The 23,921-nt window shown below is 38.3% G+C and overlaps 1 protein-coding gene across 4 annotated transcripts in view; it reads right to left on the bottom strand.

The window, feature by feature from the left end:
* Positions 1-1,818: 1,818 nt before the first annotated feature.
* The window catches only part of exosc10 (exosome component 10), a 29,885-nt gene continuing 7,782 nt past the window's right edge, over positions 1,819-23,921 (bottom strand). Inside the window, 22 exon segments of one of the 4 annotated variants that reach the window (NM_213668.3) lie at positions 1,819-1,933; positions 2,692-2,768; positions 4,208-4,269; positions 4,528-4,696; positions 5,563-5,636; positions 5,744-5,837; positions 5,930-6,004; positions 6,110-6,208; positions 6,511-6,617; positions 10,053-10,131; positions 10,214-10,261; positions 13,147-13,258; positions 13,469-13,519; positions 13,629-13,777; positions 13,852-14,008; positions 14,095-14,285; positions 14,369-14,512; positions 14,612-14,722; positions 14,812-14,887; positions 16,486-16,594; positions 17,393-17,558; positions 18,008-18,112. In NM_213668.3, the coding sequence (NP_998833.2) occupies positions 1,903-1,933; positions 2,692-2,768; positions 4,208-4,269; positions 4,528-4,696; positions 5,563-5,636; positions 5,744-5,837; positions 5,930-6,004; positions 6,110-6,208; positions 6,511-6,617; positions 10,053-10,131; positions 10,214-10,261; positions 13,147-13,258; positions 13,469-13,519; positions 13,629-13,777; positions 13,852-14,008; positions 14,095-14,285; positions 14,369-14,512; positions 14,612-14,722; positions 14,812-14,887; positions 16,486-16,594; positions 17,393-17,558; positions 18,008-18,112 (2,286 nt within the window). In that variant the 3' untranslated portion in view covers positions 1,819-1,902. 4 annotated transcript variants of the gene reach the window in all.

Consider the following 23,921-nt stretch of genomic DNA (forward strand, 5'->3'; position numbering starts at 1 on the left):
TAGGCAGGAGTTCAATAAAAAGTTTTACCAACAGCTGCAAGAATGAGAGGAAAGAACTGCAGCTGACACAGTTGCTGAGTGTGTTGAGCTGCAAGGAGCAGAAAAGACTCCTAAAAAGTCTTTAGAGAAAGAGGCAATTTTTTTATGTGTTCCACATAAGGATGTCTTAAAGGTACAGCAGAATAAAATGCGACAGATAAAGTGGGAGGTGCAAGCCAGTTGGAGGATTTATGCCGGAAATGCCAAAGTTGGCGAGTGTGTCCAAACCTGTCCAGTGGTAAATGGGCCAGAGATATAATGAAGTCACAGAGAATTTGGCCCTGCAACCTGAAACAGAGGTTCCACAGAAGTCTGGTAAAACTGTTCTTTGGGTTAAGGGAACTGGAAAGAGCAAGACTGTGTGCAAGGGACTGCAATGTTTTTTTAAGGTGAAAACTTTAAACATAAGACTATGTTGAATTTAGATAAACTGCTTGGCAATGGACCTAGAGACTATGATTCTCTAAAAAAAAAAGTGCTTCAATCTGTTAGAAAACTAAATTATGAGCCCTGTAGCATCAGCTTTTCTGACAGGTGAACCTAATTTTCTGCTTGATAATCTGTGACAACCCCATGCTTAGTTTCCAAACAGCTGCCCAGAGCACACTGAGCATGTGCAGTGTCAATGGCACTTCTAACTAAATTCAAGATGGGGAGCTCCTGCAACAGATTTGAAGGCCTGGATCATTACTGCTATCAAGATGCGAAACTTTTATGCTGGTACAATAATTTCAATATAAAAAATATTAATTTTTAGGGTTTAGTTGATCTTTAAAACATAAATTAAAAAAATAAAATTTTACCAGTATGAACAGTAAGGTAAGTAGGTCTTCTGCAAAAAGTTTTTACAGTTGCAAGCGAGAATGTGCTAGAACTATTGAGCAGAGTGAACTAAAGTTCTTCTGTAAACAAGGGGTTAAAGCCATGTGCTAAAAATAACCCTTTGTTGCCCTAGTGACTCAGCTTCTGAGTAACTTAAGGGGTGCTAGAGTAATCTTAGTTGTGGCTTAATTGACGGATATAATTAAAAAAAAAAAGGCAGGTGTACCCACTGTTATTTGATGGGGCATCTGTCCTGTTACACATTGCAAATGTTGAGTACAACACTGCGGAGTGCGAGACACCTGAATGTACTAAAGAAGAAGTGAGGTGTGTTGGGTAAATCAGAAAGTCCTGAACACATAAGATTAAGATAAAATAAAGATTAAGGTGGTAACATTTAAAATTAGTTACCTGGCTGTAAATAGTGGTAAGCCAGACAATATCTGAGGAAGTGTGTGATGGAAAGGTATACTTACCTCCTGTGTTGGTAGTCCAACAAGCTACTGAGTGAAGTTAAAGTGAAGTCTCAGTATGTGTGAGTCATGAGAAAAATGTCTCCATTTGCCCTTGCAAATAGATGTGTTGCATGGTTACTGTGGCTCTGAAGAGTTAAATGACCTGCAGGTTGGGGTATGTTCTAAAAAGTGGTCAGGTGGCCCAAGTACTGAAAGTTTACGTAAACCTTACTATTAACCTTTGAACAACCAGTGTGGCAGGTATTGAAAGGTTTCAAAGAGGCTGTTCGCTGATTACATTTTTGTGTGTGGGGTTTACATGTCCTTTAACTACTCTGCGTCACGACATACTGCTACATATTTGTAGAAGACTAGGTTATATATGCTATTGTCCTTTAGTAATTAAGCTGTTTTTATGACACTCATAAAGTAGTCATCTGCCTGTACTTAAAGCCGACAGTATAACCAGTATAGGCACAAGAATAGACAAGGAGTTGAAAAATTTTTGTATGTTAAAAGTTTAATAAAAACAAAAGGAACAAAAAGGTTTCCATACGCTCTCCTTTCTCCAAGAAGGATCTTTCTTCTATCTCTTGGGCCAACTATGTTGAAAGCCACTAGAAAAAGAGAGGGCTATGTTATGATTTGGATTACTTTAATTTAAAGTTTTAAATAAAAATGATCTCAAGTTTATAGATTTGAAGCTTATGGTATATTAAAGGCCTATGGCACATTATGTTTTTAAGTGGATATTATCCTGTCAGCACTCCATATGCAGATATCCCTGGCACCAAACCCCTCCAATGTGCCTTATATACAATAAGCATCAAATGAGAAAAGAAACAGTTTCACCCCACAGCCTTCATAGAAACATGAAATGTCTATTCAAAATACACATTCAACTTGCAGATTTTGTCACTTGACAAAGCTTAACATGTAATCTCAAATTTCATGGTTCTGCTTAAGATCAGCCTTACAGCTCCTATCTACAGAAACACAAATAAGCAAACAGTCATTTGTATAAGCAGACAAAATTGTTTAAAGCAAACCTACATTACAATTTCTGTTTTAAAGAAATGCTTCCTGTTAACCTTACATTTGGGTTAGTCTTTACCTGCCAACCTAAGCAACCCCAACAGTGATTGTGCATTGCAAACCCCTCCCCCATCCAAAAAGAAGTAATTCTTCATGTTTGGCAGGTAAAGTGTTAAAGGACATTATAGTTGCAGTACTTCTCACTAGAAGAACAACATAGAGCCAGATGCACTATATATAATTACTTTGTGAGATTTTGAGAATGAGACCTGAACATCTTAAATCTGACTTCTATGGATCCACTTACAAGACATTTTGACAGGAAGAATGTTTTACTTACCGGTCTGACTTAGTCGCCACAAAAGACATGCTTTTATTTCCCATTAATTGGTGTCCTTTTCTGGTTGAAATATTTTTCTGCTGAAACATATAAAAGGTGTAACATACTATATATCAAGGTTATGTATCATAACAAAAGCAAACATGCTGTCCATAACACCATCAGTCAATCTTGCAGTAAAAAAACCTGTGCCAGCTGTGGGGTGACATTTATCCTGGATCATTCAATAAACTGACTGAAATGTCCCTTAAATGACAAAGAAAATGTCATTCACTGGAAGGGGGAGGCGCAGATATTTTTTCAAAAGCCCCAGTGGGCCCTGCACCCCCCAGTCTGACCCTGACTGTTTTCTGGCCTATATGGTGGAGGGCCGCTAATGGAAGCCAGTTTCGACCACTTCCCTTTTTTAAACTGCACCCACTTCAAACCACACCCATGTTATCACAAGAGCTATCAAGACCATACCCACATAATGGTGATAGCACAGCAAAAACCCAAATGGTTGGTGCTCACTGTAGAGAGATCGCCCTTCATTCATATGTGAAAGAATTATATTATGCCATATTAAGACATACCCTTAAATCCATATGGCTCCTCCTCCCCTGTGGATAGCAGAGCAACCCCCAGAATATAATGGCGATTTCCAACTAACAAACTCCCAGAACAAATGCCTGCCAGGTTCACCACCCACAGGCAGCATAGGGCAGGCAGAGTATGGCACACACAAGCAGCACACTGTTTGCACTATGCTGCCTGTGTGCCATCCACAAGCAGCATAGGGCAGACAGAGTGACACAATGCCCTTACAGTCTGTCTAAGGTGTGAACAGGTGAACAATGTGGGTGCTTACAGTCTAAACCTGAGGTGTGAACAATGCAGGCACTAAAGGAGTGAACAACACAGGGTCTTAAAGGTGTGAACAATACTGGGGATTACATTTATAAACAATACAGGGATTAACAGCCTGAATCTGATGTGTGAATAATGCAGGGGGGCCGGTTAATCTCAGTATTGATACCATTTAAAATTTACACAAAGGTAAGCAGTTACAGCAGCCAGACAGGCGGGGGGCCACACAGAGGAGGATCAGATGCAGCCCATGGGCCGCTAGTTGGACAGCACTGTTCTAGACCAAGGGAGCTTCCTCCACTGATGCAATAGGCCTAACTCAATCAAAATGTAAAGATGAAGACAGACAGAGGCTGAGAGGGGGTATAGTGAAAATAATTTCATAAATAGTACAGAAGATTTAACTGCTTTTAGAAGATGACTTATCTCCATGAAAGGAAAATCATACTAAACACTGTGCCTCTATGGAGCTACACAAAAGAACAGATGGAAACAGATCTGATTTTTTTTGTGTACAAAACAAGAAAACTAAATAAGTTTGCCTTGCATTGTATACAAGATAACATTACCATACTGTGTGTCATGGCCTTGTGGTAATTTACTCTGTAAAAGAAGTTCATAGTAATAAGAGCAAGATGTCAATCTTTCTGTTCATATGGTCACTTACCTTCCCCTTGTGTGTCTGCTTATTGGGATCAAACTCAGACTGACTTTTCACATTACTGCTGCCTTCAAAAGACAATTTATAAAAAATATTTGTCAGCATAGAAAATTAGGCAATCAATGATTATTAGTGCATGCTAAATTTAAGAACATTGCTTTGATTGAAGTCTAGAAAGCTACCATACTGCAACATTAAAACCACAGAACCTTACACTACATTAAACATTGCTTTCAGGCCCAAGTAAATCAATTTAATTTCACCCAAGGCTGTTACTGATGTTGCTGGTAATCGATTGGTTTTCCTTCAATGCAAGACAAACACACCTGCAAACATCTTGAAGTCTGACTTGCTATAATCAAAAGGTGTAAATGGTGCTTGAGAAACAGGTTCCTGGGTTTCCTCAGAATTCTTGATGCGCTTCTTGTCAGATTTCATTGTTTCAGACCCTGGTTCACTAGACACACGTTCCCGTTTTTTGCTGGATTCTTCATCCTTAAAAAGGAACAGAAGAAATTATGCTTCAATAAACTGTAAATAACCCACATATGCTGCGATCATTTGTTGCTTGCATTCTAGAATGAAAAAAAAAAAAGCCTAGAAAGAAAAATAAAGCTTTCAGCACAAGCAGCATTACATTACATTACAAGTACAAAGTACAGGTATAGGATCCCTTATCTGGAAACCCATTATCCAGAAAGCTCCGAATTACGGAAAGCCCGTCTCCCATAGACTCCATTTTAATCAAATAATTCAGAATTTGAAAACTGATTTCCTTTTTCTCTGTAACAATAAAACAGTACCTTGTACTTGATCCCAACTAAGATATAAATAATCCTTATTTGAGGCAAAACAATCCTATTGGTTTTAATAAATGTTTTGTTGATTTTTTAGTAGACTTGAGGTATTGCGATACAAATTACGGAAAGATCCCTTATCCAGAATACCCCTGGTCCCGAGCATTCTGGATAACGGGTCCTATACCTGTACCATCAACTCCAGGATCCTAACAATCAGGGAAGTACAGATGTTGCTAACATACCAAGACCACCTGATAGACCTCACAGGTACAAAGAATTTGATCATTCATGCAGCAGTATATGTATCTTATTACTAAATCAAATTAGAGAAATAAGTGATTTTTCACGACGTTCCACTGAGGGCTACATTTATTGGTTTGAGGAAAAACTTTAAATGGTAGAATGTTTTGCAATGCACAATGTCACATAATAAATACTGCACAACAAAAATCATGACATATTCCCTTTAAAAGGGAATATATGACTAAAATTTCCTTTAGGCTTAAAATAGCAATTGTTAACACCACAGGTGCTGTGTGGCTACAGTTATATATTACTCACCTTTGCTTGTTCACGGACAGATTTCTGATTTTCTACACTGCTCTTAAAATCCCTTTTAGCTTGTTCCCGAGCAGCTGTTGCATGAAAAGTAAATGGAACACATGAGTGAAAATGTTAACCATCATTTAAAAATATTGTACCTGTAAAAGAAATCAACATGCACAATAATTTATATATTTACCCTTTTCTTCCCTTTTCTGTCTTCTGGCATCTTCTTTGGCTTTTGCTTCTTTTTCTTGCTGTGCCAGGCTTACAAGCTTCCATTGCTTACTGATCTATAAAGTATTTGAAAGTAAGGTGATCTTAGGCACAACTGGAATCTTACTAATGCACAAGATATGCATTGCTGAATGAAGAATGTACTTACTTCAAACATTTTTGTATTGGGGTCCAGTTTAGCTGCTTGTGATACATGAGCCCGACGATCCTCAGGTGGCAAAAACTATACAAGAGCAGGTTTAAGAATAAAAGGTAGAATACATTACTTTAGATGAGGGCTAGTGTTTTCTAGTCCAGTATACTTTAATAGAAAAATTTAATAATTTACCATTTTGAATGGGTTCTCAAAGGACTCCAAAATATTTCTTGCCTTCTGTTGTGAAACAGGCCAATTCTTTGATGGCACCACCTCTTCATCTTCAAAACCCTACAACAGGCAGCTAAGAAGTAAAATAGTGCAGGCCCTTGTGATAAATACTACATTGCTTCAAAGTGGGCACATAGATTTTGTTGCTAAAAATACCTCAGGGGGTCGAAAAGAGTGATCTATAATAAGCAGTTTTATATTTATACACTCCTAATTTCATTTCTGTAAGAAGAACAAAGCTTAAATCTCATTTAAATAATTAATATAGTCTACCTAAATTGTCTCTATGTAAAACCATATACACATTATCTTATTAATACAAAACAGCCTTTTTTTTTTAAGCCTAGCAGCAATAGACTTACATTAAATATTGTAATGCTGGCTCTGGAGAGTATGAAAGCTGGATTCATAGGTACAGGAACAACTGGCTCTTCATCAGTGAACAGACTTCCCTCTGAATTCTGCAGCCCTGGGAAAACACACAATACTATACAGTTTCTTTACTTACTGCTGCATGGTAAGCTATGATTTATTTAGAATTTAAAAATATACCACAGCAAAATGATTGTACCCACTCCCTAAGATCATGAGGAAGATGACCTGTTAAGTATATATTGAAAAATCATTATTATAAAATATCTGTACCTGTGAGTAAACCTGAATTTGTTAAAAAGTGGCAAAATTTGGGCCTAAATCAAATTCTTGATGGAAAAGGACCTAGGGACACTTGTGAATAAATATTGGCTGTAGCAAGCAATGCTAGTCAGCAGCAAGGACCAGCAAGGTTTTGAGCTGTATTAAGGTGGCCATACACGAGGCGATTTCGCTCGTTGTGCGATGAACGATTATATCGACAAACGATCGTATGGCGATCGAGTTCCCATACGATATGCCATCCACGGGCAACGATAATTCGGGAAAGATTTTGTCGCATCATTATCGTAAAATACCTACGATCGTACATCTACGTACGATCGATGTCGTTGCTGGCAATCGTGACATGCGCAGAGAACAATCGTTGAAAGACAAATGTCTGACACTCACACCAACTGGCAGATTTTATCGTTAAACGACAAAAATTTTTAAACCTGGCCGATCGATTTTGGGGACGTTAATGTCGGCTCGTTTAGTGGGCCGACGATCGTTCGTACACCACCAACTATACGATAACTTAACGATAGCATCGGATCGTTCGGGAATCGGTCGTTTGTAAGTTAAAAATCGGTCCGTGTATGGCCACCTTTAGGGTACTAACACACAGAGAGATTTGGTGCCTGTGGTAAATGTGTCACCACAGCCGTCAAATCTCCCGAAAATGCCTTTCCCTTGCCTACTCTTCAGTATGCCGCAAGTAAAACATTGCTAGTAGTGATGCGGCTTAATCATAGGACAATGCATGCTTTTTCCCCACAAAAAAGCTGGATCACTGGAAAACCAAAGTTCCCAAGCATTCTGGATAATGGATCCTATTCCTGTATTACATAATGTAACAAGTTGGAAGTTTCAATTAAAAACAAGGAAGCCTTTTTTCCATAATAATCAACCCTGTGTTGTATTATCATTCCTGTCCACATGCACTATAATAGGAAGCATTCAGTAACAAGTCCTGCTGTTTAATCACCAAGCCTTTCCGAGAAAAATTGCACCAAAACACTACAATAAAAAAAATTACTGCAATTTTGCACTTTCTGGTTCATGCTGGTTTGTTAAGTAGACCCAGAATAGCTAGTAGTTAGTTAAGTGTACAAGAATTTAAAATATTTTTTTTTGGACGTGCGATCATTAATAGGAGGAAACAAACTGGGGCAAGCATAAGTATATATAATTTATAAATTGACTTGCGTTGAGTTTAGGGAACAGCAAAACTACTTTTAAAAGCAACATGCTAAAATACATTTCTTGTAATAAAGCTATAATTTTTTTTTCCTGTACAGGTATGGAATCCGTTATCCGGAAACTGGCTATCCAGAAAGTTCCGAATTACGGAAAGGCCGTCTCCCATAGACTCCATTATAAGCAAATAATTCAAATTTTTAGAAATGATTTCTTTTTTTCCTTGTACTTGATCCCAGCTAGGGTATTATCAATCCTTATTGAAGGCAAAATAAGCCTATTGGGTTTACTCAATATTTAAATTATTTTTAAGCGCACTTAAAGGAACAGTAACACCAAAAAATGAAAGTGTATAAAAATAATTACAATATAATGTACTGTTGCCCTGCACTGGTACAGCTAGTGTGTGTGCCTCAGAAAAAGACTATAGTTTATATAAACAAAGCTGCTGAGTAGCCATGGGGGCAGCCATTCAAAGAAGAAAAGGCACAGGCACATAGCAGATAACAGATAAAGCCCCATTATATTCTACAGAGCTTATCTGTTATCTGCTATGTAACCTGTGCCTTTTCTCCTTTTTCCAGGTTGAATGGCTGCCCCTGGGCTACAGAGCAGCTTATTTATATAAGCTATAGTACTGTTACTTTAGCAAATACACAACTTTACCTGTGCAGGGTAACAGTACATTATATTTTAAATACTTTAATACACTTTTCATTTTTGGCGTTACTATTTCTTTAAGGTATGGAGATCCAAATTACGGAAAGATCCCTTATCCGGAAGACCCCAGGTCCCGAGAATTCTGGATAATAGGTCCCATACCCGTATTATGAAAATGATTTATATATTCAGTATATTTAGTACTGTCACTTTTTTTTAATCCTTATAAAAGAAATGAAACTGAAGCATAAGATGAGAGACAAATGTATTATGCTACATGGTAAATTATGCAATTTTGATATAATGTGGAATAACTGGAATATACTAAAAAATAAATGGAATAATAAAACTGAAATGAGACAGAATGGAAGAAAATGGCACTAAATAACAGTGGTAGGGATGGAGGACAGTAAAGACAAAACATGAACATTCTGCTCTTTGTTTTGGTCCCTCCGGGATAACCGTTATGTTCACTAAAAATGTAATATAAGTGGGGCAACAACTGCATTTAAGTCATAGCTCCCAACTGTCCCAATTTTCGGGGAACAGTGCCTCTTTTGACAGCTCAACCCTCAGTCCCAGATTCTTACTGAAAAGTTCCTCATTTCCCTTTGATCTCCTGCAATGAACACTAAAAAAAGATACAAATGTAATTAAAAAGTAGCTTTTGGCAGAAACCCCAGAAAGTTAACAAGCTTCACCTGCACTTAGAAACAATGTTTCTCATATTTAGTTAAATAAGTGGGCATTTGGCAGAGAGCCCAGAAAAACTTAACAAGCCACACCTGCACTGAGATACAATTGTAACTAATAAGCTAAACAGGTCTCTTGGGGGAACTGAGACTTGCAGCTTAAGGCTGATGCCACACGAAGCGTAGGGCTGATATTTTCGGCAAGCGGAAAAACGCTTGCCGAAAATTCAGCCCTACGCCTGCTACTTGTGCCTGCACCCGAATGAATGGAATACGCTCGGGTGCAGGCACATGTAGCCGATATACGCATGAAAATGCGAGAGAATGCAAAGTCTCGCGTTTTCATGCGTATATCGGCTTCATGTGCCTGCACCCGAGCGTATTCCATTCATTCGGGTGCAGGCACAAGAAGCAGGCGTAGGGGTGAATTTTCGCCAAGCGTTTTTCCGCTTGCTGAAAAAATCAGCCCTACACCTCGTGTGGCATCAGCCTTAAGGGCAATTTCAGCTTCATCAGCAAAACTGTAATAACACATAAAACAAGACCCCAAAACCCCCATAAATGTGTTCAAACTTTAAATAACCTGCCAAATTTAGTCAAATGGGAGTGGTATTTAGGGGGTGTGGTTGCAAAAATAAGCATTTTTTTCGTCATTTTTTTTGTCCCTCTTTCCATTTTCAAAATGTTGGGAGGTATGTTTAAGAAACCATTTGAGTTACCTGTCCCACTGTAGAGATGATTATTATCTGCCAACTGTAAAGATGTGTCGTGAGGGCCAAAAAGCAAATTCTCCATTCTCTGAGTAAGAGAAGACAAGCAGGTCATTTATCATCATCATTCTTTTATTACTGTCTAGCATACTAATACACTGACATTTTACCTCGGGATTTGCCATGGGACCCTTCTTCTTTGCACTGCTTATTTCTGACTAAAGGAGGGGAAAAAATAGTTGTTGTAAATATAAACAGAATGAAATCCATTATTCAGAAAGCCCCAAATTACAGCAAGGCTATCTTTTATAGACTTCATTTTAAACAGATATTTTAAAATGTTAAAGCATATTTCCTTTTTTTCTCTCCATAATAAACAGTACATTGTACTTGATATAAGATATAATTAATCCAACTGGAAGCACAACAAATCTGTTGGGTTTATTTAATGTTTAAATTATTTTTTAGAAGACTTAAAGTATGGAGATTACAGATAGACCCCTTATCCGGAAAAACCCAGGTCCTGAGCATTCTGGATTACATGTCCCATACCCGTACTTGCAATCAATTCTGCAAGAGTGGTAAACTTATTAATATTTTATTAATGTTATGCCTTTGGCATATGATATGTTCATCACTGCAAAGGAAAGTAGAAATTAGAGGTTATTTTAGAAATGGTCAAAGTCCAAATGCATTTTGAGTCATGCAGAGTTACAGGTCCCAGAAAAGATGTGTTGTCAGATAGATTCAAATAGGCATAAGTAAAATTATTTGTATTATTATTATTTGTATTCTTTACATACTGCAGTGCTTTAAAGGGGAAGGTAGGTAAAAACTAAGTAAGCTTCATGTAAATACAGCCATAAGCACTTACTCTCTCTTACTTACACTCTATCAAAAGAAACACAGGATTTTTTTGCCTCTTTTTTTGTAAACATGATGTTCCAGTGTCTGACTTACTCTCTCAGAAACATCCTTAATTCCTGTGGCCAGAGCCTGCAAAGTTATTTCCTCTCTCCCCTTCTCCTGCTCCCCCTCCCACCAGAATGCTAAGAACTCCCTCCCCCCTCCCTTAGGAATGTGTGATATCAGCTAACGGCTAGACTGCAGGCAGGAAGCTACTTAAAATGGCAGCTGTTATCTTAAGCAAACAGAGAAATCTTCTAAAGCTGTTTACTCAGGTATGGTAATGGTTTCTGCAGAATAAATATATTGTTCTAGGTGGCACTAATGTGGCAAATCTATTGGCATTAAATTGACAAAATGACTTTCCTTCTCCTTTAAAGAGATTATACATCATTTTTACATAAGTCTCTGTCCCAGTGTATTATTTTTTAAATATATTTTGTCACATTCCCAAAGTGGTCAGGATGGGAGTCTGGGAGGAAACCAGAACACCCCAAAATTTATTCATATTAGTGTTACATAGATTTTATGCCTGACCCTTTATCAGGTTCTCTCACTGAGATACAGTCACTGAGTTTGGTGTGGATGGAACCACATTTTTCCTTGCATACATGTAGAACACTGAATAATAAATAGCCACAATAGGCACAGCACATCTGAGGGGTGGATACAGGGTAGGTGCATCTTTACTATGCTTCTATTTGGAACCTCTGGCTTCTAGATTTTATGTATTAATGGGATTGTGATTCCTATAAAGACTTAACTCCTATTGGCCTTGGCTCCAGTCAGTCTGACATTGCTTCCTGTAACAGTATGTTAGATTTGTGATATGTTGAGTCAGTTTGCCTATGCCACTGCAAGGGAGAAACCGATTACCTTTCAATTTATGCAACTGGAGTGCACAAGCACCCACTGAATTGGTCCAATAGGAAAAAAGTAAGGGCGAAGCCTGGACGTGATGATGTGATGTAAGCATACAGGAAGATCTCCGTGTGTCAGGTTCTAAATAGGCCACTCCCATCCTTCCAGAAAACTGATCATTTATGAAAAATAACATTTTCTTCGCATGCTATTTATAATTTTGCCATAAAAGTAGTAGCCTAATATTTTTCCATTACCTGATCCCCCATGTTCTTCTATGAGGGGGCTGCCATTGCTGAATCTGGCTGTACTGGCATGGCGTACCTTAAATACCTGTAGCCAGGCTTATAACTAACCTCTTCCTGAAGTTCTACATGCTCATTGTGCAAACATCACTCACTGTTATGTGCTTTTTCATGCCCCAATAAATGAATAGCAACAGAGCAATGACTTTTTAATATAAATCTGTTTCAGCCATGTATCTGCTAAAGGAAAACTATACCCCCAAACAATGTAGGTCTCTATAAAATATATTGTTTTAACAAGCTTACACACAGCTTCATCTAAATAAACCATTTTCATAAAAATATACTTTAGCAGTATGTGCTGTTGGGTATTCCTAAATAGAAAATTGCCATTTTAAGAATGAAGGGGCCACCTCCTGGGATCATAGGATTCACACAAACATGCTAGGTCACATTAGCCAATTAATGGACACACATACATGCTAGGTCACATTAGCCAATTAATGGACAGAATCTGCCCTTTTATTCCACACTTCCACCTGTTACAGTTAAAGCTACATTATTTCTGGTCATGTGATCTCAGAGGGAACACACAGCCCATATATATAAACTTCCAAGTAAATGCCGGCACTCACGTATAGATAAGTTGCTGTTGCCTGGGTGCAGGTCCAAATAATGTTGAAGGTGCTTGAGAGAGGGTCAGCACTCACAGGACTTATACAAACAAATTATTTTATTAAAGAGGAGACTAACGTTTCGGCTAGCACTCTAGCCTTTTGAAAAAGGCTAGAGTGCTAGCCGAAACGTTAGTCTCCTCTTTAATAAAATAATTTGTTTGTATAAGTCCTGTGAGTGCTGACCCTCTCTCAAGCACATATATATATATATATATATATATTCCAGTTTGGCGAGATTCTTGAATAGGTTCACATAGTTGTCCATAATATCAAGCTTACAATAGTCTGGTTTCCAATGAGGCATGTTCGATTGGTGTTACCTGGTCTCCCAATAAGACACAAAATCAGTGTAGACACCTTTAAAACAGTAGATGGTTTGAGCATGACGCGCAGTTGCTTAATTTAATAACATACCTTTAGAAGCGGGGTCTCACGCGCCTGATGAATAAGAAGAGATAATTCATTGATTTGTTGTCGCACAAGTGGAGGCACTGGACTGCAGCAAGCAATGATTCCTTGTGGCTCCCTAAAATAGAACATACAAAAATTCTTAAAAAAAAAAAAAAAAAAACATTCATAGGGTGTATATTGTTGGTGTTGGTCAGTATAGCACAAAAAGAAAAAAAAAAAAAGGGCTATTTGGCAATACAATTTTCTGAAGTTTAAAATGTTGTAGCTTTAGAATTAAAACTGTTGAATATTAAAGATACTTTAAGAAAATCAATGATGCACTCACTTGGGCAGTTCCTCAGTTATCTTCAGCAACATGTGATTTGGTAACACATAACTGCAATATTAAAAATAAATGTATTATTGTTAAACACTTAAAAAGACATGTTTTAGTATAATTCAACAGCCTTGACACAGACATCATATAAACACATATATCTCCTTACCCTGTGCTCTCATCTTCCTGTCGAGCTATTTTATCTCTCCATGCAAAAAGGAGCCTGAAGGCAGTCAACTGCTGCGTGTTAAGGTGTTTCTTTTGCTTTTGGTATAGCTCTAGATATGAATCCTCTGTAAAGATTGACTTTGTGAATTTCTGTAGGAAATACACTGTGTCAGGATATTCTCTATATATGCATTTGTAAAGTTACATTTAGGAAAAAGTCTTACCTTCAGACAAATGTCCCTGCTTTTCTGCCATACCAATTGGAGAAGGTTCTGCTGCTTGTTGGCTGCACCTAGTAGAGCTGTTCGCATTTTGTCATATATGAAAAGCAAATAGTGTGTATCTGCTCTAGCATACTCAATCATTTCTTCAGGTAAGGGGCTGAAATTGTATACAAATGTTTCAATTTATGTACAGGTAATACTTTATTGGTTTAAAGTTTGTAAATTATTTATGCTGGAACTCACCGAATTCTCCAATCAGCAAGCTGATATCGCTTGTCTGACTCCACATTGCAATACAACCTGAGGAGGTGATCAAGTGAGTGTCGACCAAGATTAAGAATACGTGCTGCTTGATGAGTGTCAAACATGTTTACTATGTATAAGCCAAAATCCTTCTGAAGCCACTCTATATCTGAATCAGCTCCATGAAGCACCTAAAACAAAATTGCAACAAGGAATAATAAGGCACCATTAATCGGGTCCCTGAGGTGTAAAGGGAAAATAACATTTTACAGACCTTGATAATAGAGGGATTTGTGAAGCTCTCATTTAAAATGTACATGTTGCTCCTTAATTCCAGCACATCAATAATATAATCCTCCGTCCGAGTGCTAATCTGCATCAAGCATGTAAGACCTAGGAAGCTTCTGTAGGAATGATGCTTTCAAGAAAGAAAGATTGGTTATTTATATAAAAAAAAAAAAAGTTCTGCACACAGCTTGCTACATAAACATCCCTAAAAAAAAAACAAATCACTTACTTCTAAATCCACTGCAAACTCTGCACACTGTAGCAGTTTCTCGTTCAGTGCCACTAAGTCTTCCAGCTTCATCACAAACTTACATGGGACATCTTGCAGGGAGAGGACGGGCTGTTGACAAAACAGATCTTTTAGAATTATTAAAATCAAATTCCTCATTACTTACACAAATTAAAAGGCTGCCCTTTTTGTGGTCTCACCTGAATATCTGGCTTCTCCATTGACGATTCCAAGGGTACAAAGTGATCCAATTCATACTGATAGGGATGACAGAACCTTTAAAAAGGAAAGCATGGTAATGTAGTAACTAAAACACAATGGAAGGTACACTCCCTGGCCTTTTCCTTGTCAGCATATACAGCCAGGAAATGGAGACAGTACCACAGTTTTGCAAGTGGGATGCTCCAAACTTTATTAAAAAAAAAGAACACCAAACTTTGAGGACTTATTCAACCCTTTTCTAAATTTGTTTCTTCAGATAAGGCTGAATATGTTGGGAAGTGTTTTATACACGTGAGTATTCTCATGGACATTTAATAAAGCATCCCATTTGCAAATCTCAGATACTGTCTCCACTTTGTTATTGTGCACTGTAACTGAATACAGGCTACACTTAATTGCTTCATAGATAGCAACAAAGAAAACCATTACCAGACTTACCAGTGTCTTCCCTTACAGGGGACTCTAAAATGATTTATTTGGTAAGTATGCTGCATAGCTGTTAGCAAAAAGAGATCAGAGATGACCCCAGTATTTACAAATGCCTGGGTCAAGCAGTTGAAACTCAAGATGGCAATTTTAAACAGGAATAATCTTAGCACAAATGTTCCCACTAATTCTTCTGGACTATGTGAGCACATTTTAAACTTGTGTGGGCATTTTAAAAAATGGTGTGCTCAGGTCGGAATAGATACAAAATTTGGTGTTTTCACACAAAATTTCTTTGTGGGCACCAAAATTTGCTGTGTGCACAGGACTAAATGTGTGTGTGCACAAGCACACAGCTTAGAGGGAACATTGCTCAGTAGTCTTTGTGTACCTGAGTTGGTTGCTGAGTATTATCTGTAAATTTAGCCCTTCTGGAACCACTAGACCTCAGGCCACTTACAGTATCAACAAACATCTACTTGTAAAATTTTTAGCATATAATCTGGCCCCCCATAATGTGCTGTGTTGGCTCTTCCCACTACATGGAAAACTTGGACAGCACGTAGCAAACAGTATTTTCTGTTCACCAGAACAGTTTGCTACATTTTAGGTTGTGTGATATAAAATAACCTACAAAATTACTATTGCGTGCATGTGCAGTAAAGTAAAATTCAAAACTTAAATTTTAAAGTTAGGATTTTTACTCTACTGTGCATGCAAGCTGTCTCGAATATCAAAGAGAATAGCAGCAAAATCTGCAGAGAAGGCGGCGCATTTGCAAAGGATAGTACCTTGGCCGTTGCACTTTTCAGCAAACAGGAGCACTGGCCTGCGGCCAAAGGCAATTGATTATATGCAGTAGGGCTGCCCAACACATCAGAACCCACTTGCCTTGACATTTACGCACAAATACCCCATAATAAATGTCATAATAAAAATAGCTCTATAAGTTATACAGTGAAGCCTCAAATTTACATACACATATTAAGTTTTCCTGCATTTTAAATATTTTTAAATATTTTTAAATATTTTTTGTAGCCAAACTAACATATAAGCCATAATGCATTTCCCTGATATTTTTTCCTGGATTTTACATTATTTTTTTCCTTGTTCCCTGAAAACTGTAAAAAGGGGGATTCTGCTGTAGATAGTTTATTAGGCACTTTTTGCCAACTATTGCTAGAAACATTTTTAGACAGACACAAAAAACCCTGCATTATACTTACATATCCTCTTCGCTTATCTTCATTCTTTGCTGATGAATAAAATCTGCCAAAGCAGGAGGAACATCCAGATCCTCTTGTCTCTGCTGCCTTTCTAGTCTATTCCTGAGAACTGATAAGTTAGATGGAATTTTTTCATTAAGCTTCCAGATGAGAACAATCAGAAATATAATTAAAGTATATCCAAATGTGGGAGACTCTAAATACATTGGTAAAACTTTAAATGAAAAAAGTTACACAACTTAAATAGCGCTTTTAAATAATTGGGTCTTTTAATGCTAACATATTCTGCAGCAATGTACATAAGGATACAAAACTGACAGACAAACGGATAACAGTAGGTAATATGGGCCCTGCCCACAAGGTCATAAAATAAGTGACACACAAGGTATAAAATATGTAGTCAAATTGGGCAGTTTATGTTGGGGAAATATTATCACTGTTAGTAATGAGATAAAAGGATAATATGATGTGTGTGAGTTATTACAGGCTAATAGGTTAGAGTGTAAACTTCACAACAGAGGTACTTATTAAGGAAATATTTGTAACTCTACTGGGTATTGGACTTTTTATGTTTTGTAATGAACTCCACAGGTAGGGAATTGCTTTGATGAAGTCCAATAGGTGTGTATGTATTTATAAGAATGAAGTGGTCAGTTTGGTGTGTATCTGAAGGCTTAAAATGTAAGGATGGGAAGAAGGAGAACTATGAAGGTATGGAAGAGGAGATTAAATCTGTAAGAAATTGCAAATGTAAATGCAGATCAAGTTGTGAAAAGGTTTCAGTTCGACATATATTTGCTAATAAAAGCTAGTTTATTATTATTAGGGCTCATTTATGTAAAAATTAATTTTAGATTCATGAAAGATCAAAATACTCTCAACAGTAGCAATAGGGGCCATAACTCACCTTCTGGAAGAGGCTTTTGTGCATTGGGCTTCACAAAGAGTTTTGAAACAAAAGGAGTGTTGGAATTGTCTATCTTTTCTTTAAACTTAAGTTGGGGGCGCAAAATGTTCTTAGCATGAAGCAGTCGAAAAGTTTCAGATTTTCCTTTTTTGCTTAAATCACTAGTCTGCAAAATAAATAAATATATAACACACATAATACAAGTTGGGTTATTTATTTTCTGGCAACAATCTGCAGCACTGACCAACACAGAGGTCAGTTCCTGTGGAGCATACAGTCGAAGAACTCTGTCACATTCACACACAGTAGGGACAATTTTACCAGAAGTCTAATAAACCTGCCTGCATGTTTCTGGAGTGTGGCAGAAAACTCCTGCAGAAACACCAACATGGCTTGAAGACTACCGCAATGAGGTTTGGGCTCCATGGGATATTTATAAAAAAATCAAACAATGTACCTACTTATCAAATCCAATATGCTTTTATTTAGTACAAGGATGAAGGTCCTTTCAACTTTTTGTCAAACAAGTATTAAAGGTTGCTGTCAGGTCTATATCTCTGTATATTCATCTGTATGGTTAAAACAAAGCACATTTTAAGAATATCAACTTCTTACCTTCCTATTCCAGCTGGAAACAATTGTCTTTGGAGGCTGAAGGCCAGCAGGGAGGATGGGTTGCTGATTCCGATTCAGTCCAGATGCTTCATCAAGTAAAATGCCCTTAAAAATATGTAATATGTTTATTTAGGCCAAAATTATGTTTTAAATATACCTCAGCAATAACAAAAGTTTTGGTGCACCTCACTCTATGAACTATGTTACTTTAAAGGCCACCATACTTACAGTGGTGTGAAAAACTATTTGCCCCCTTCCTGATTTCTTATTCTTTTGCATGTTTGTCACACAAAATGTTTCTGATCATCAAACACATTTAACTATTAGTCAAAGATAACACAAGTAAACACAAAATGCAGTTTTTAAATGAGGGTTTTTATTATTTAGGGAGAAAAAAAATCCAAACCTACATGGCCCTGTGTGAAAAAGTAATTGCCCCCTGAACCTAATAACTGGTTGGGCCACCCTTAGCAGCAATAACTGCAATCAAGCGTTTGCGATAACTTGCAACGAGTCCTTTACAGTGCTCTGGAGGAATTTTGGCCCACTCATCTTTGCAGAATTGTTGTAATTCAGCTTTATTTGAGGGTTTTCTAGCATGAACCGCCTTTTTAAGGTCATGCCACAACATCTCAATAGGATTCAGGTCAGGACTTTGACTAGGCCACTCCAAAGTCTTCATTTTGTTTTTCTTCAGCCATTCAGAGGTGGATTTGCTGGTGTGTTTTGGGTCATTGTCCTGCTGCAGCACCCAAGATCGCTTCAGCTTGAGTTGACGAACAGATGGCCGGACATTCTCCTTCAGGATTTTTTGGTAGACAGTAGAATTCATGGTTCCATCTATCACAGCAAGCCTTCCAGGTCCTGAAGCAGCAAAACAACCCCAGACCATCACACTACCACCACCATATTTTACTGTTGGTATGATGTTCTTTTTCTGAAATGCTGTGTTACTTTTACGCCAGATGTAACGGGACACGCACCTTCCAAAAAGTTCAACTTTTGTCTCGTCGGTCCACAAGGTATTTTCCCAAAAGTCTTGGCAATCATTGAGATGTTTTTTAGCAAAATTGAGACGAGCCATAATGTTCTTTTTGCTTAAAAGTGGTTTGCGCCTTGGAAATCTGCCATGCAGGCCGTTTTTGCCCAGTCTCTTTCTTATGGTGGAGTCGTGAACACTGACCTTAATTGAGGCAAGTGAGGCCTGCAGTTCTTTAGATGTTGTCCTGGGGTCTTTTGTGGCCTCTCGGATGAGTTGTCTCTGCGCTCTTGGGGTAATTTTGGTCGGCCGGCCACTCCTGGGAAGGTTTACCACTGTTCCATGTTTTTGCCATTTGTGGATAATGGCTCTCACTGTGGTTTGCTGGAGTCCCAAAGCTTTAGAAATGGCTTTATAACCTTTACCAGACTGATAGATCTCAATTACTTTTGTTCTCATTTGTTCCTGAATTTCTTTGGATCTTGGCATGATGTCTAGCTTTTGAGGTGCTTTTGGTCTACTTCTCTGTGTCAGGTAGCTCCTATTTAAGTGATTTCTTGATTGAAACAGGTGTGGCAGTAATCAGGCCTGGGGGTGACTACAGAAATTGATATTGAAATTGAAATTGATAAACCACAGTTAAGTTATTTTTTAACAAGGGGGCAATTACTTTTTCACATAGGGCCATGTAGATTTGGAGTTTTTTTTCTCCCTTAATAACGTGAACCTTCATTTAAAAACTGCATTTTGTGTTCAATTATGTTATCTTTGACTAATAGTTAACGGTTTTTGATGAGCAGAAACATTTAAGTGTGACAAACATGCAAAAGAATAAGAAATCAGAAAGGGGGCAAATAGTTTTTCACACCACTGTATATACATCTATACCTATATATCCATCCTTATATTTTAATGCTAATATTTTAAGTGCCCACACTCAAGGTTGGGGGTTACTGCACACATATGCAGTAACCCTATATTGAAGGTTCTCCCTGTAAAATCATACATGTGTGGACGGAAGTGACGCAAAAGTGACAAGTGTTCCCTATTGGGCTGCGCTGGGTGCCACATGTGCAAGCAAACTGTAAGAGCAAAGCGATCAGAAGCTGATAGAGGAATCTGCCTGCAAATGTAATGTCTCCTGCACATCTCTTTAATTAAAAAAACAAAAAAATTGGAACAGGTGAAAGGGGGAAATAAAAATATAAACTTGAAAAAGTATGAAGCAGGATAAAGAAAACAGAAGATAATAGTACAGTGCATGTCATGATGCTCTGGAGGCTGCATCTGTCATGAAATACTGGAATCCGCGCAGCGGGGTAGGCTATGCCTGTTGAGAATTGTTGAGGGTGGTGCTGTGCCTGTCACGAATTCTGGGAAATGACAGAATGTGCAGGTCTTGGTATGTCCTGCCACCCCACCCTTTATCCAAGTAGTTATTTTTATGAGCAATTTTTTGCCTGGAGAACGTGACAAAGTTTGTGAATTGCTGGTTAATGAGTTTCCAATTAACAGTACCAATGTAAATAGTCTGCCAGCTCTGCACTAAATAAGGGGCTTCCATAGCCACCCCCACCCATAGTCCTCTGTTTCAGATTAGCCTATGCTTTCCATGTATTCTATTCACAACGTCATAATGTGATGTGGTAATGGCAGAGTCTGTTAATGCCTTCAAGAGGGGCTTGGATGAGTTCTTGAGTGTTTGAACAAGCACAGTATCCAAGGCTATTGTGATACTAATATGTACAGTTAGTATTAATGGTTGCATACATAGTTTATGTATGTGATAGTATAGATTGGTAAGTATAGGTTGTGTGTGCTGGGTTTACTTGGAAGGGTTGAACTTTGATGGTCTTTTTTCAACCCTATGTAACTATAATTCACAGCTGAGGCTGGCGCCACCATCTGCACCACTACCTAATGGGCACTATGTTTATTGAATTGATATAAATATGTATAAATTAACAGACTTTTTTTGAAAGCTTCATTTTTTTTTCTCAAGCATATAAAGGAAAAGGAAAAAAACTAAGTAAGCTTTATCAGAAAGGTCTACGTAAATACAGCCATAAGCACTCACAGAAACACTGCACTAAGACCTCTATGGAAAAAAAAAACAAACAAAAAAAAAAAACCCACAGGATTTCTTTTTAAAAAAAACCAACATGTTGTTTGGTATCTGACTTCCTCTTTCAGAAAAACCCTTAATTCCAGGGGCAAGAGTCTTCCCAGTTCTCTCCTCTTTCCTGCTCCCCCCTTCCATAAGAATTCATAGAACTCACTCTCCCCACCCTTAGGAATGTGTGATCTGAGCTACCAACAGCTATACTGCAAACATGAAGCTACTTAAAATAGCAGCTGCTATCTTAAACAAACAGAGAAAGTTTCTAAGGTGCTTTACTCCGGTATGGTAATGCTTTCTGCAGAATAAATATATTGTTCTAGGTGGCACTAAATGTGGTGAATCTATTGGCAGTAAAATGCCAAAATTACTTTTTCTCCTTTAAAACAGAAACATGTATGACTTATTAGCAAGTAAAAAGTAGACTAAAACAATGCACATGACAATGCAAACATGTATTGAAGATAAGAGTACAAGTATGCAAGACATTGGATTATGGCTTAAGAGTACAGTAACACCAAAAGATGTAAGTATTTTAAAGTAATTAAAATATAATTTACTGTTGCCCTGTATTTACGGTTACCATTGTATTCTACAAGGTTTATTTTGCGGTTATATAACCTGTGCCTTTTGTCCTTTTGAATGGCTGCCCCCATGGTTACACATCACGGTTTTTACATAAATTGTAGTAGTGTTTCTGAAGCAAACACACAATTTCTACCAGTGCAGGGCAGCAGTACATTATGGTTTAATTTCTTTAATATATTTTGATGTTTTGCTGTTCCTTTAAGCCAATACTGATTAGGCTATAGAGAGCAGCATAATGTGACGTTTTGCCTTTTTATCATTACGAGAGTTGTTACAGGAGGAAGGAAAGATGATCTCCGTTTTAACGTGAAAAGAGGACACCACTTTGGGGAGAAATCCCGGCACTGCCAAAGGACTGCTCTGCCTTCCTGAAATATCAGAAAGGGCGATGAACTTGATAGGGTTCAAACGGTGGTTCCAGGTGGGGGACAGGTTACCAATAAGGTGGAGCAACTCTAGAGACCCCTTGTAAGAAGGTGCAGATGTCTTCTTATAGGGCTAGCCACTCCTGAAAGAAGATAGAAAGAGCAGACACTTGGGATTTTAGGGATACTAGGTATAGTCCCTTCATTAATCCTGACTGAAGTAATTCCAGGACTCTAGTGATCTTATATTCTCTAAAGTTGAAGTCCTGTTGCGGGCACCAGATCTGGTAAAAGGACAAGGTCCTGTGGTAAATTCTGAAAGTGGTTTCTTACTTGCTTTTATCCTGGTCTGGATCACTTCTTCCGAGTGACCTTTGTCCCTCAAGATTGCAGCCTCAAGAGCCATCCCATTAAGGCGAAGAGGTGCAGGTTCTGATGACATATTGGACCCTGACAAAGGAGGTCAATCTCGTGGAGGTAAGGCCATCGGAGCTTCTAGAGAGAGAGCTAGAAGATCTGAGTACCATGACCTCCTGGGCCAACGAGTGGGGACTACAATGACTGTAGCCACTTCCCTGCGGATCATTTTGAGAACTCGAGCGAGCAATGGGAGAGGAGTAAAAACATATGTCAGATGAAAGTGCCTTGTCTGTAGGTTCAGTCACCATTCCAAGGACCTCCTGGTTCCCTTTTTTAGAGACATCTGTTGATGCAGGGAGGTCCTGGGTCATTGCCTAAGGATCGTGGCTTGGAGGGGACAAAGGTGAAATTAAGCAAATGGCACTGCCTCGGTGGATGATACCATTAGTCCCAGGATTCTCATGCAGGCTTGTACTGTTGGTTTCTGCATTGTCTTGAGATATTTGATGGATGTGAGTAATCTGAGCTGTTTCTCCTCAGGGAAGAAGTCCTGTAAACTCTGGATTGTTAACTGAAGATGCTGTTTGGCCCTCTCTTTGAAGAAAGCCTTGATAATAGACACACCTTGGACACAGAGGAGGCAGTACTAGAACAATCACCTCGGCCTCTGCTAACAAGCAAACAATTGTCAAGAAGGCCTCTCTTTTGTTGGGCTGCGAGGGAAGTTTGGATATGAAAAATTAAGTGTGGGAGGGTCTCGGAACTCGAGTCGGTACTCTAAAGAGTACCCAGTGATCTGAAGTGTGCAGAGCCCATGCCTTTGCAAAGAACCAAAGTCTGCCCCCTAGTGTCTGTGGAGCTGATTGTTCCAGAAAGGATTTTTGAGGGAAGTGTCCGCACTTCCAAAATCTCGCTTGTGTTTAGCTGAGGAAGTTGTGGTATCACTTAGGGGCACATTTACTAATCCACGAACATCCGAAAAGGGTCCGAATGCGTTTTTTTCGTAATGATCGGTACTTTGTGACTTTTTCACGAATTGTCGCGACTTTTTCGAGCTCTCAATACGAAAGTTGCGACAATTTGCGAAAGTCGTAATGGCTATTAAAAAGTCGCGACAATTCCCGAAAGTCATAATGGCAATAAAAAAGTTGCGACAATTCCCGAAAGTCATAATGGCAATGAAAAAGTCGCGACAATTCACAAAAGTCATAATGGCAATGAAAAATTTGCGACAATTCACGAAATTTTTATTGGCTATGAAAAAGTCGCGACAATTCGCGCAAGTCGAAACGGTTACGAAAAAGTTGCAAAAAATACGAAAAAGTCGCAAAATGTTCATTTTACAATCCGAATTTTTCTCATTCGGATTCGTGGATTAGTAAATTAGCCCCTTAGTCTCACCAAAATGTTATCAATAGAAGAGGCTAGTTGAGGTATACATTGGAGTCCCGACAGTGATGGCAGGGGCCCTTTACCCACTGTCCCTTGTTCCCACTCAATGTG

Source organism: Xenopus tropicalis, chromosome 7 (assembly GCF_000004195.4).
Source record: "Xenopus tropicalis strain Nigerian chromosome 7, UCB_Xtro_10.0, whole genome shotgun sequence".
Classification (NCBI taxonomy): domain Eukaryota; kingdom Metazoa; phylum Chordata; class Amphibia; order Anura; family Pipidae; genus Xenopus; species Xenopus tropicalis.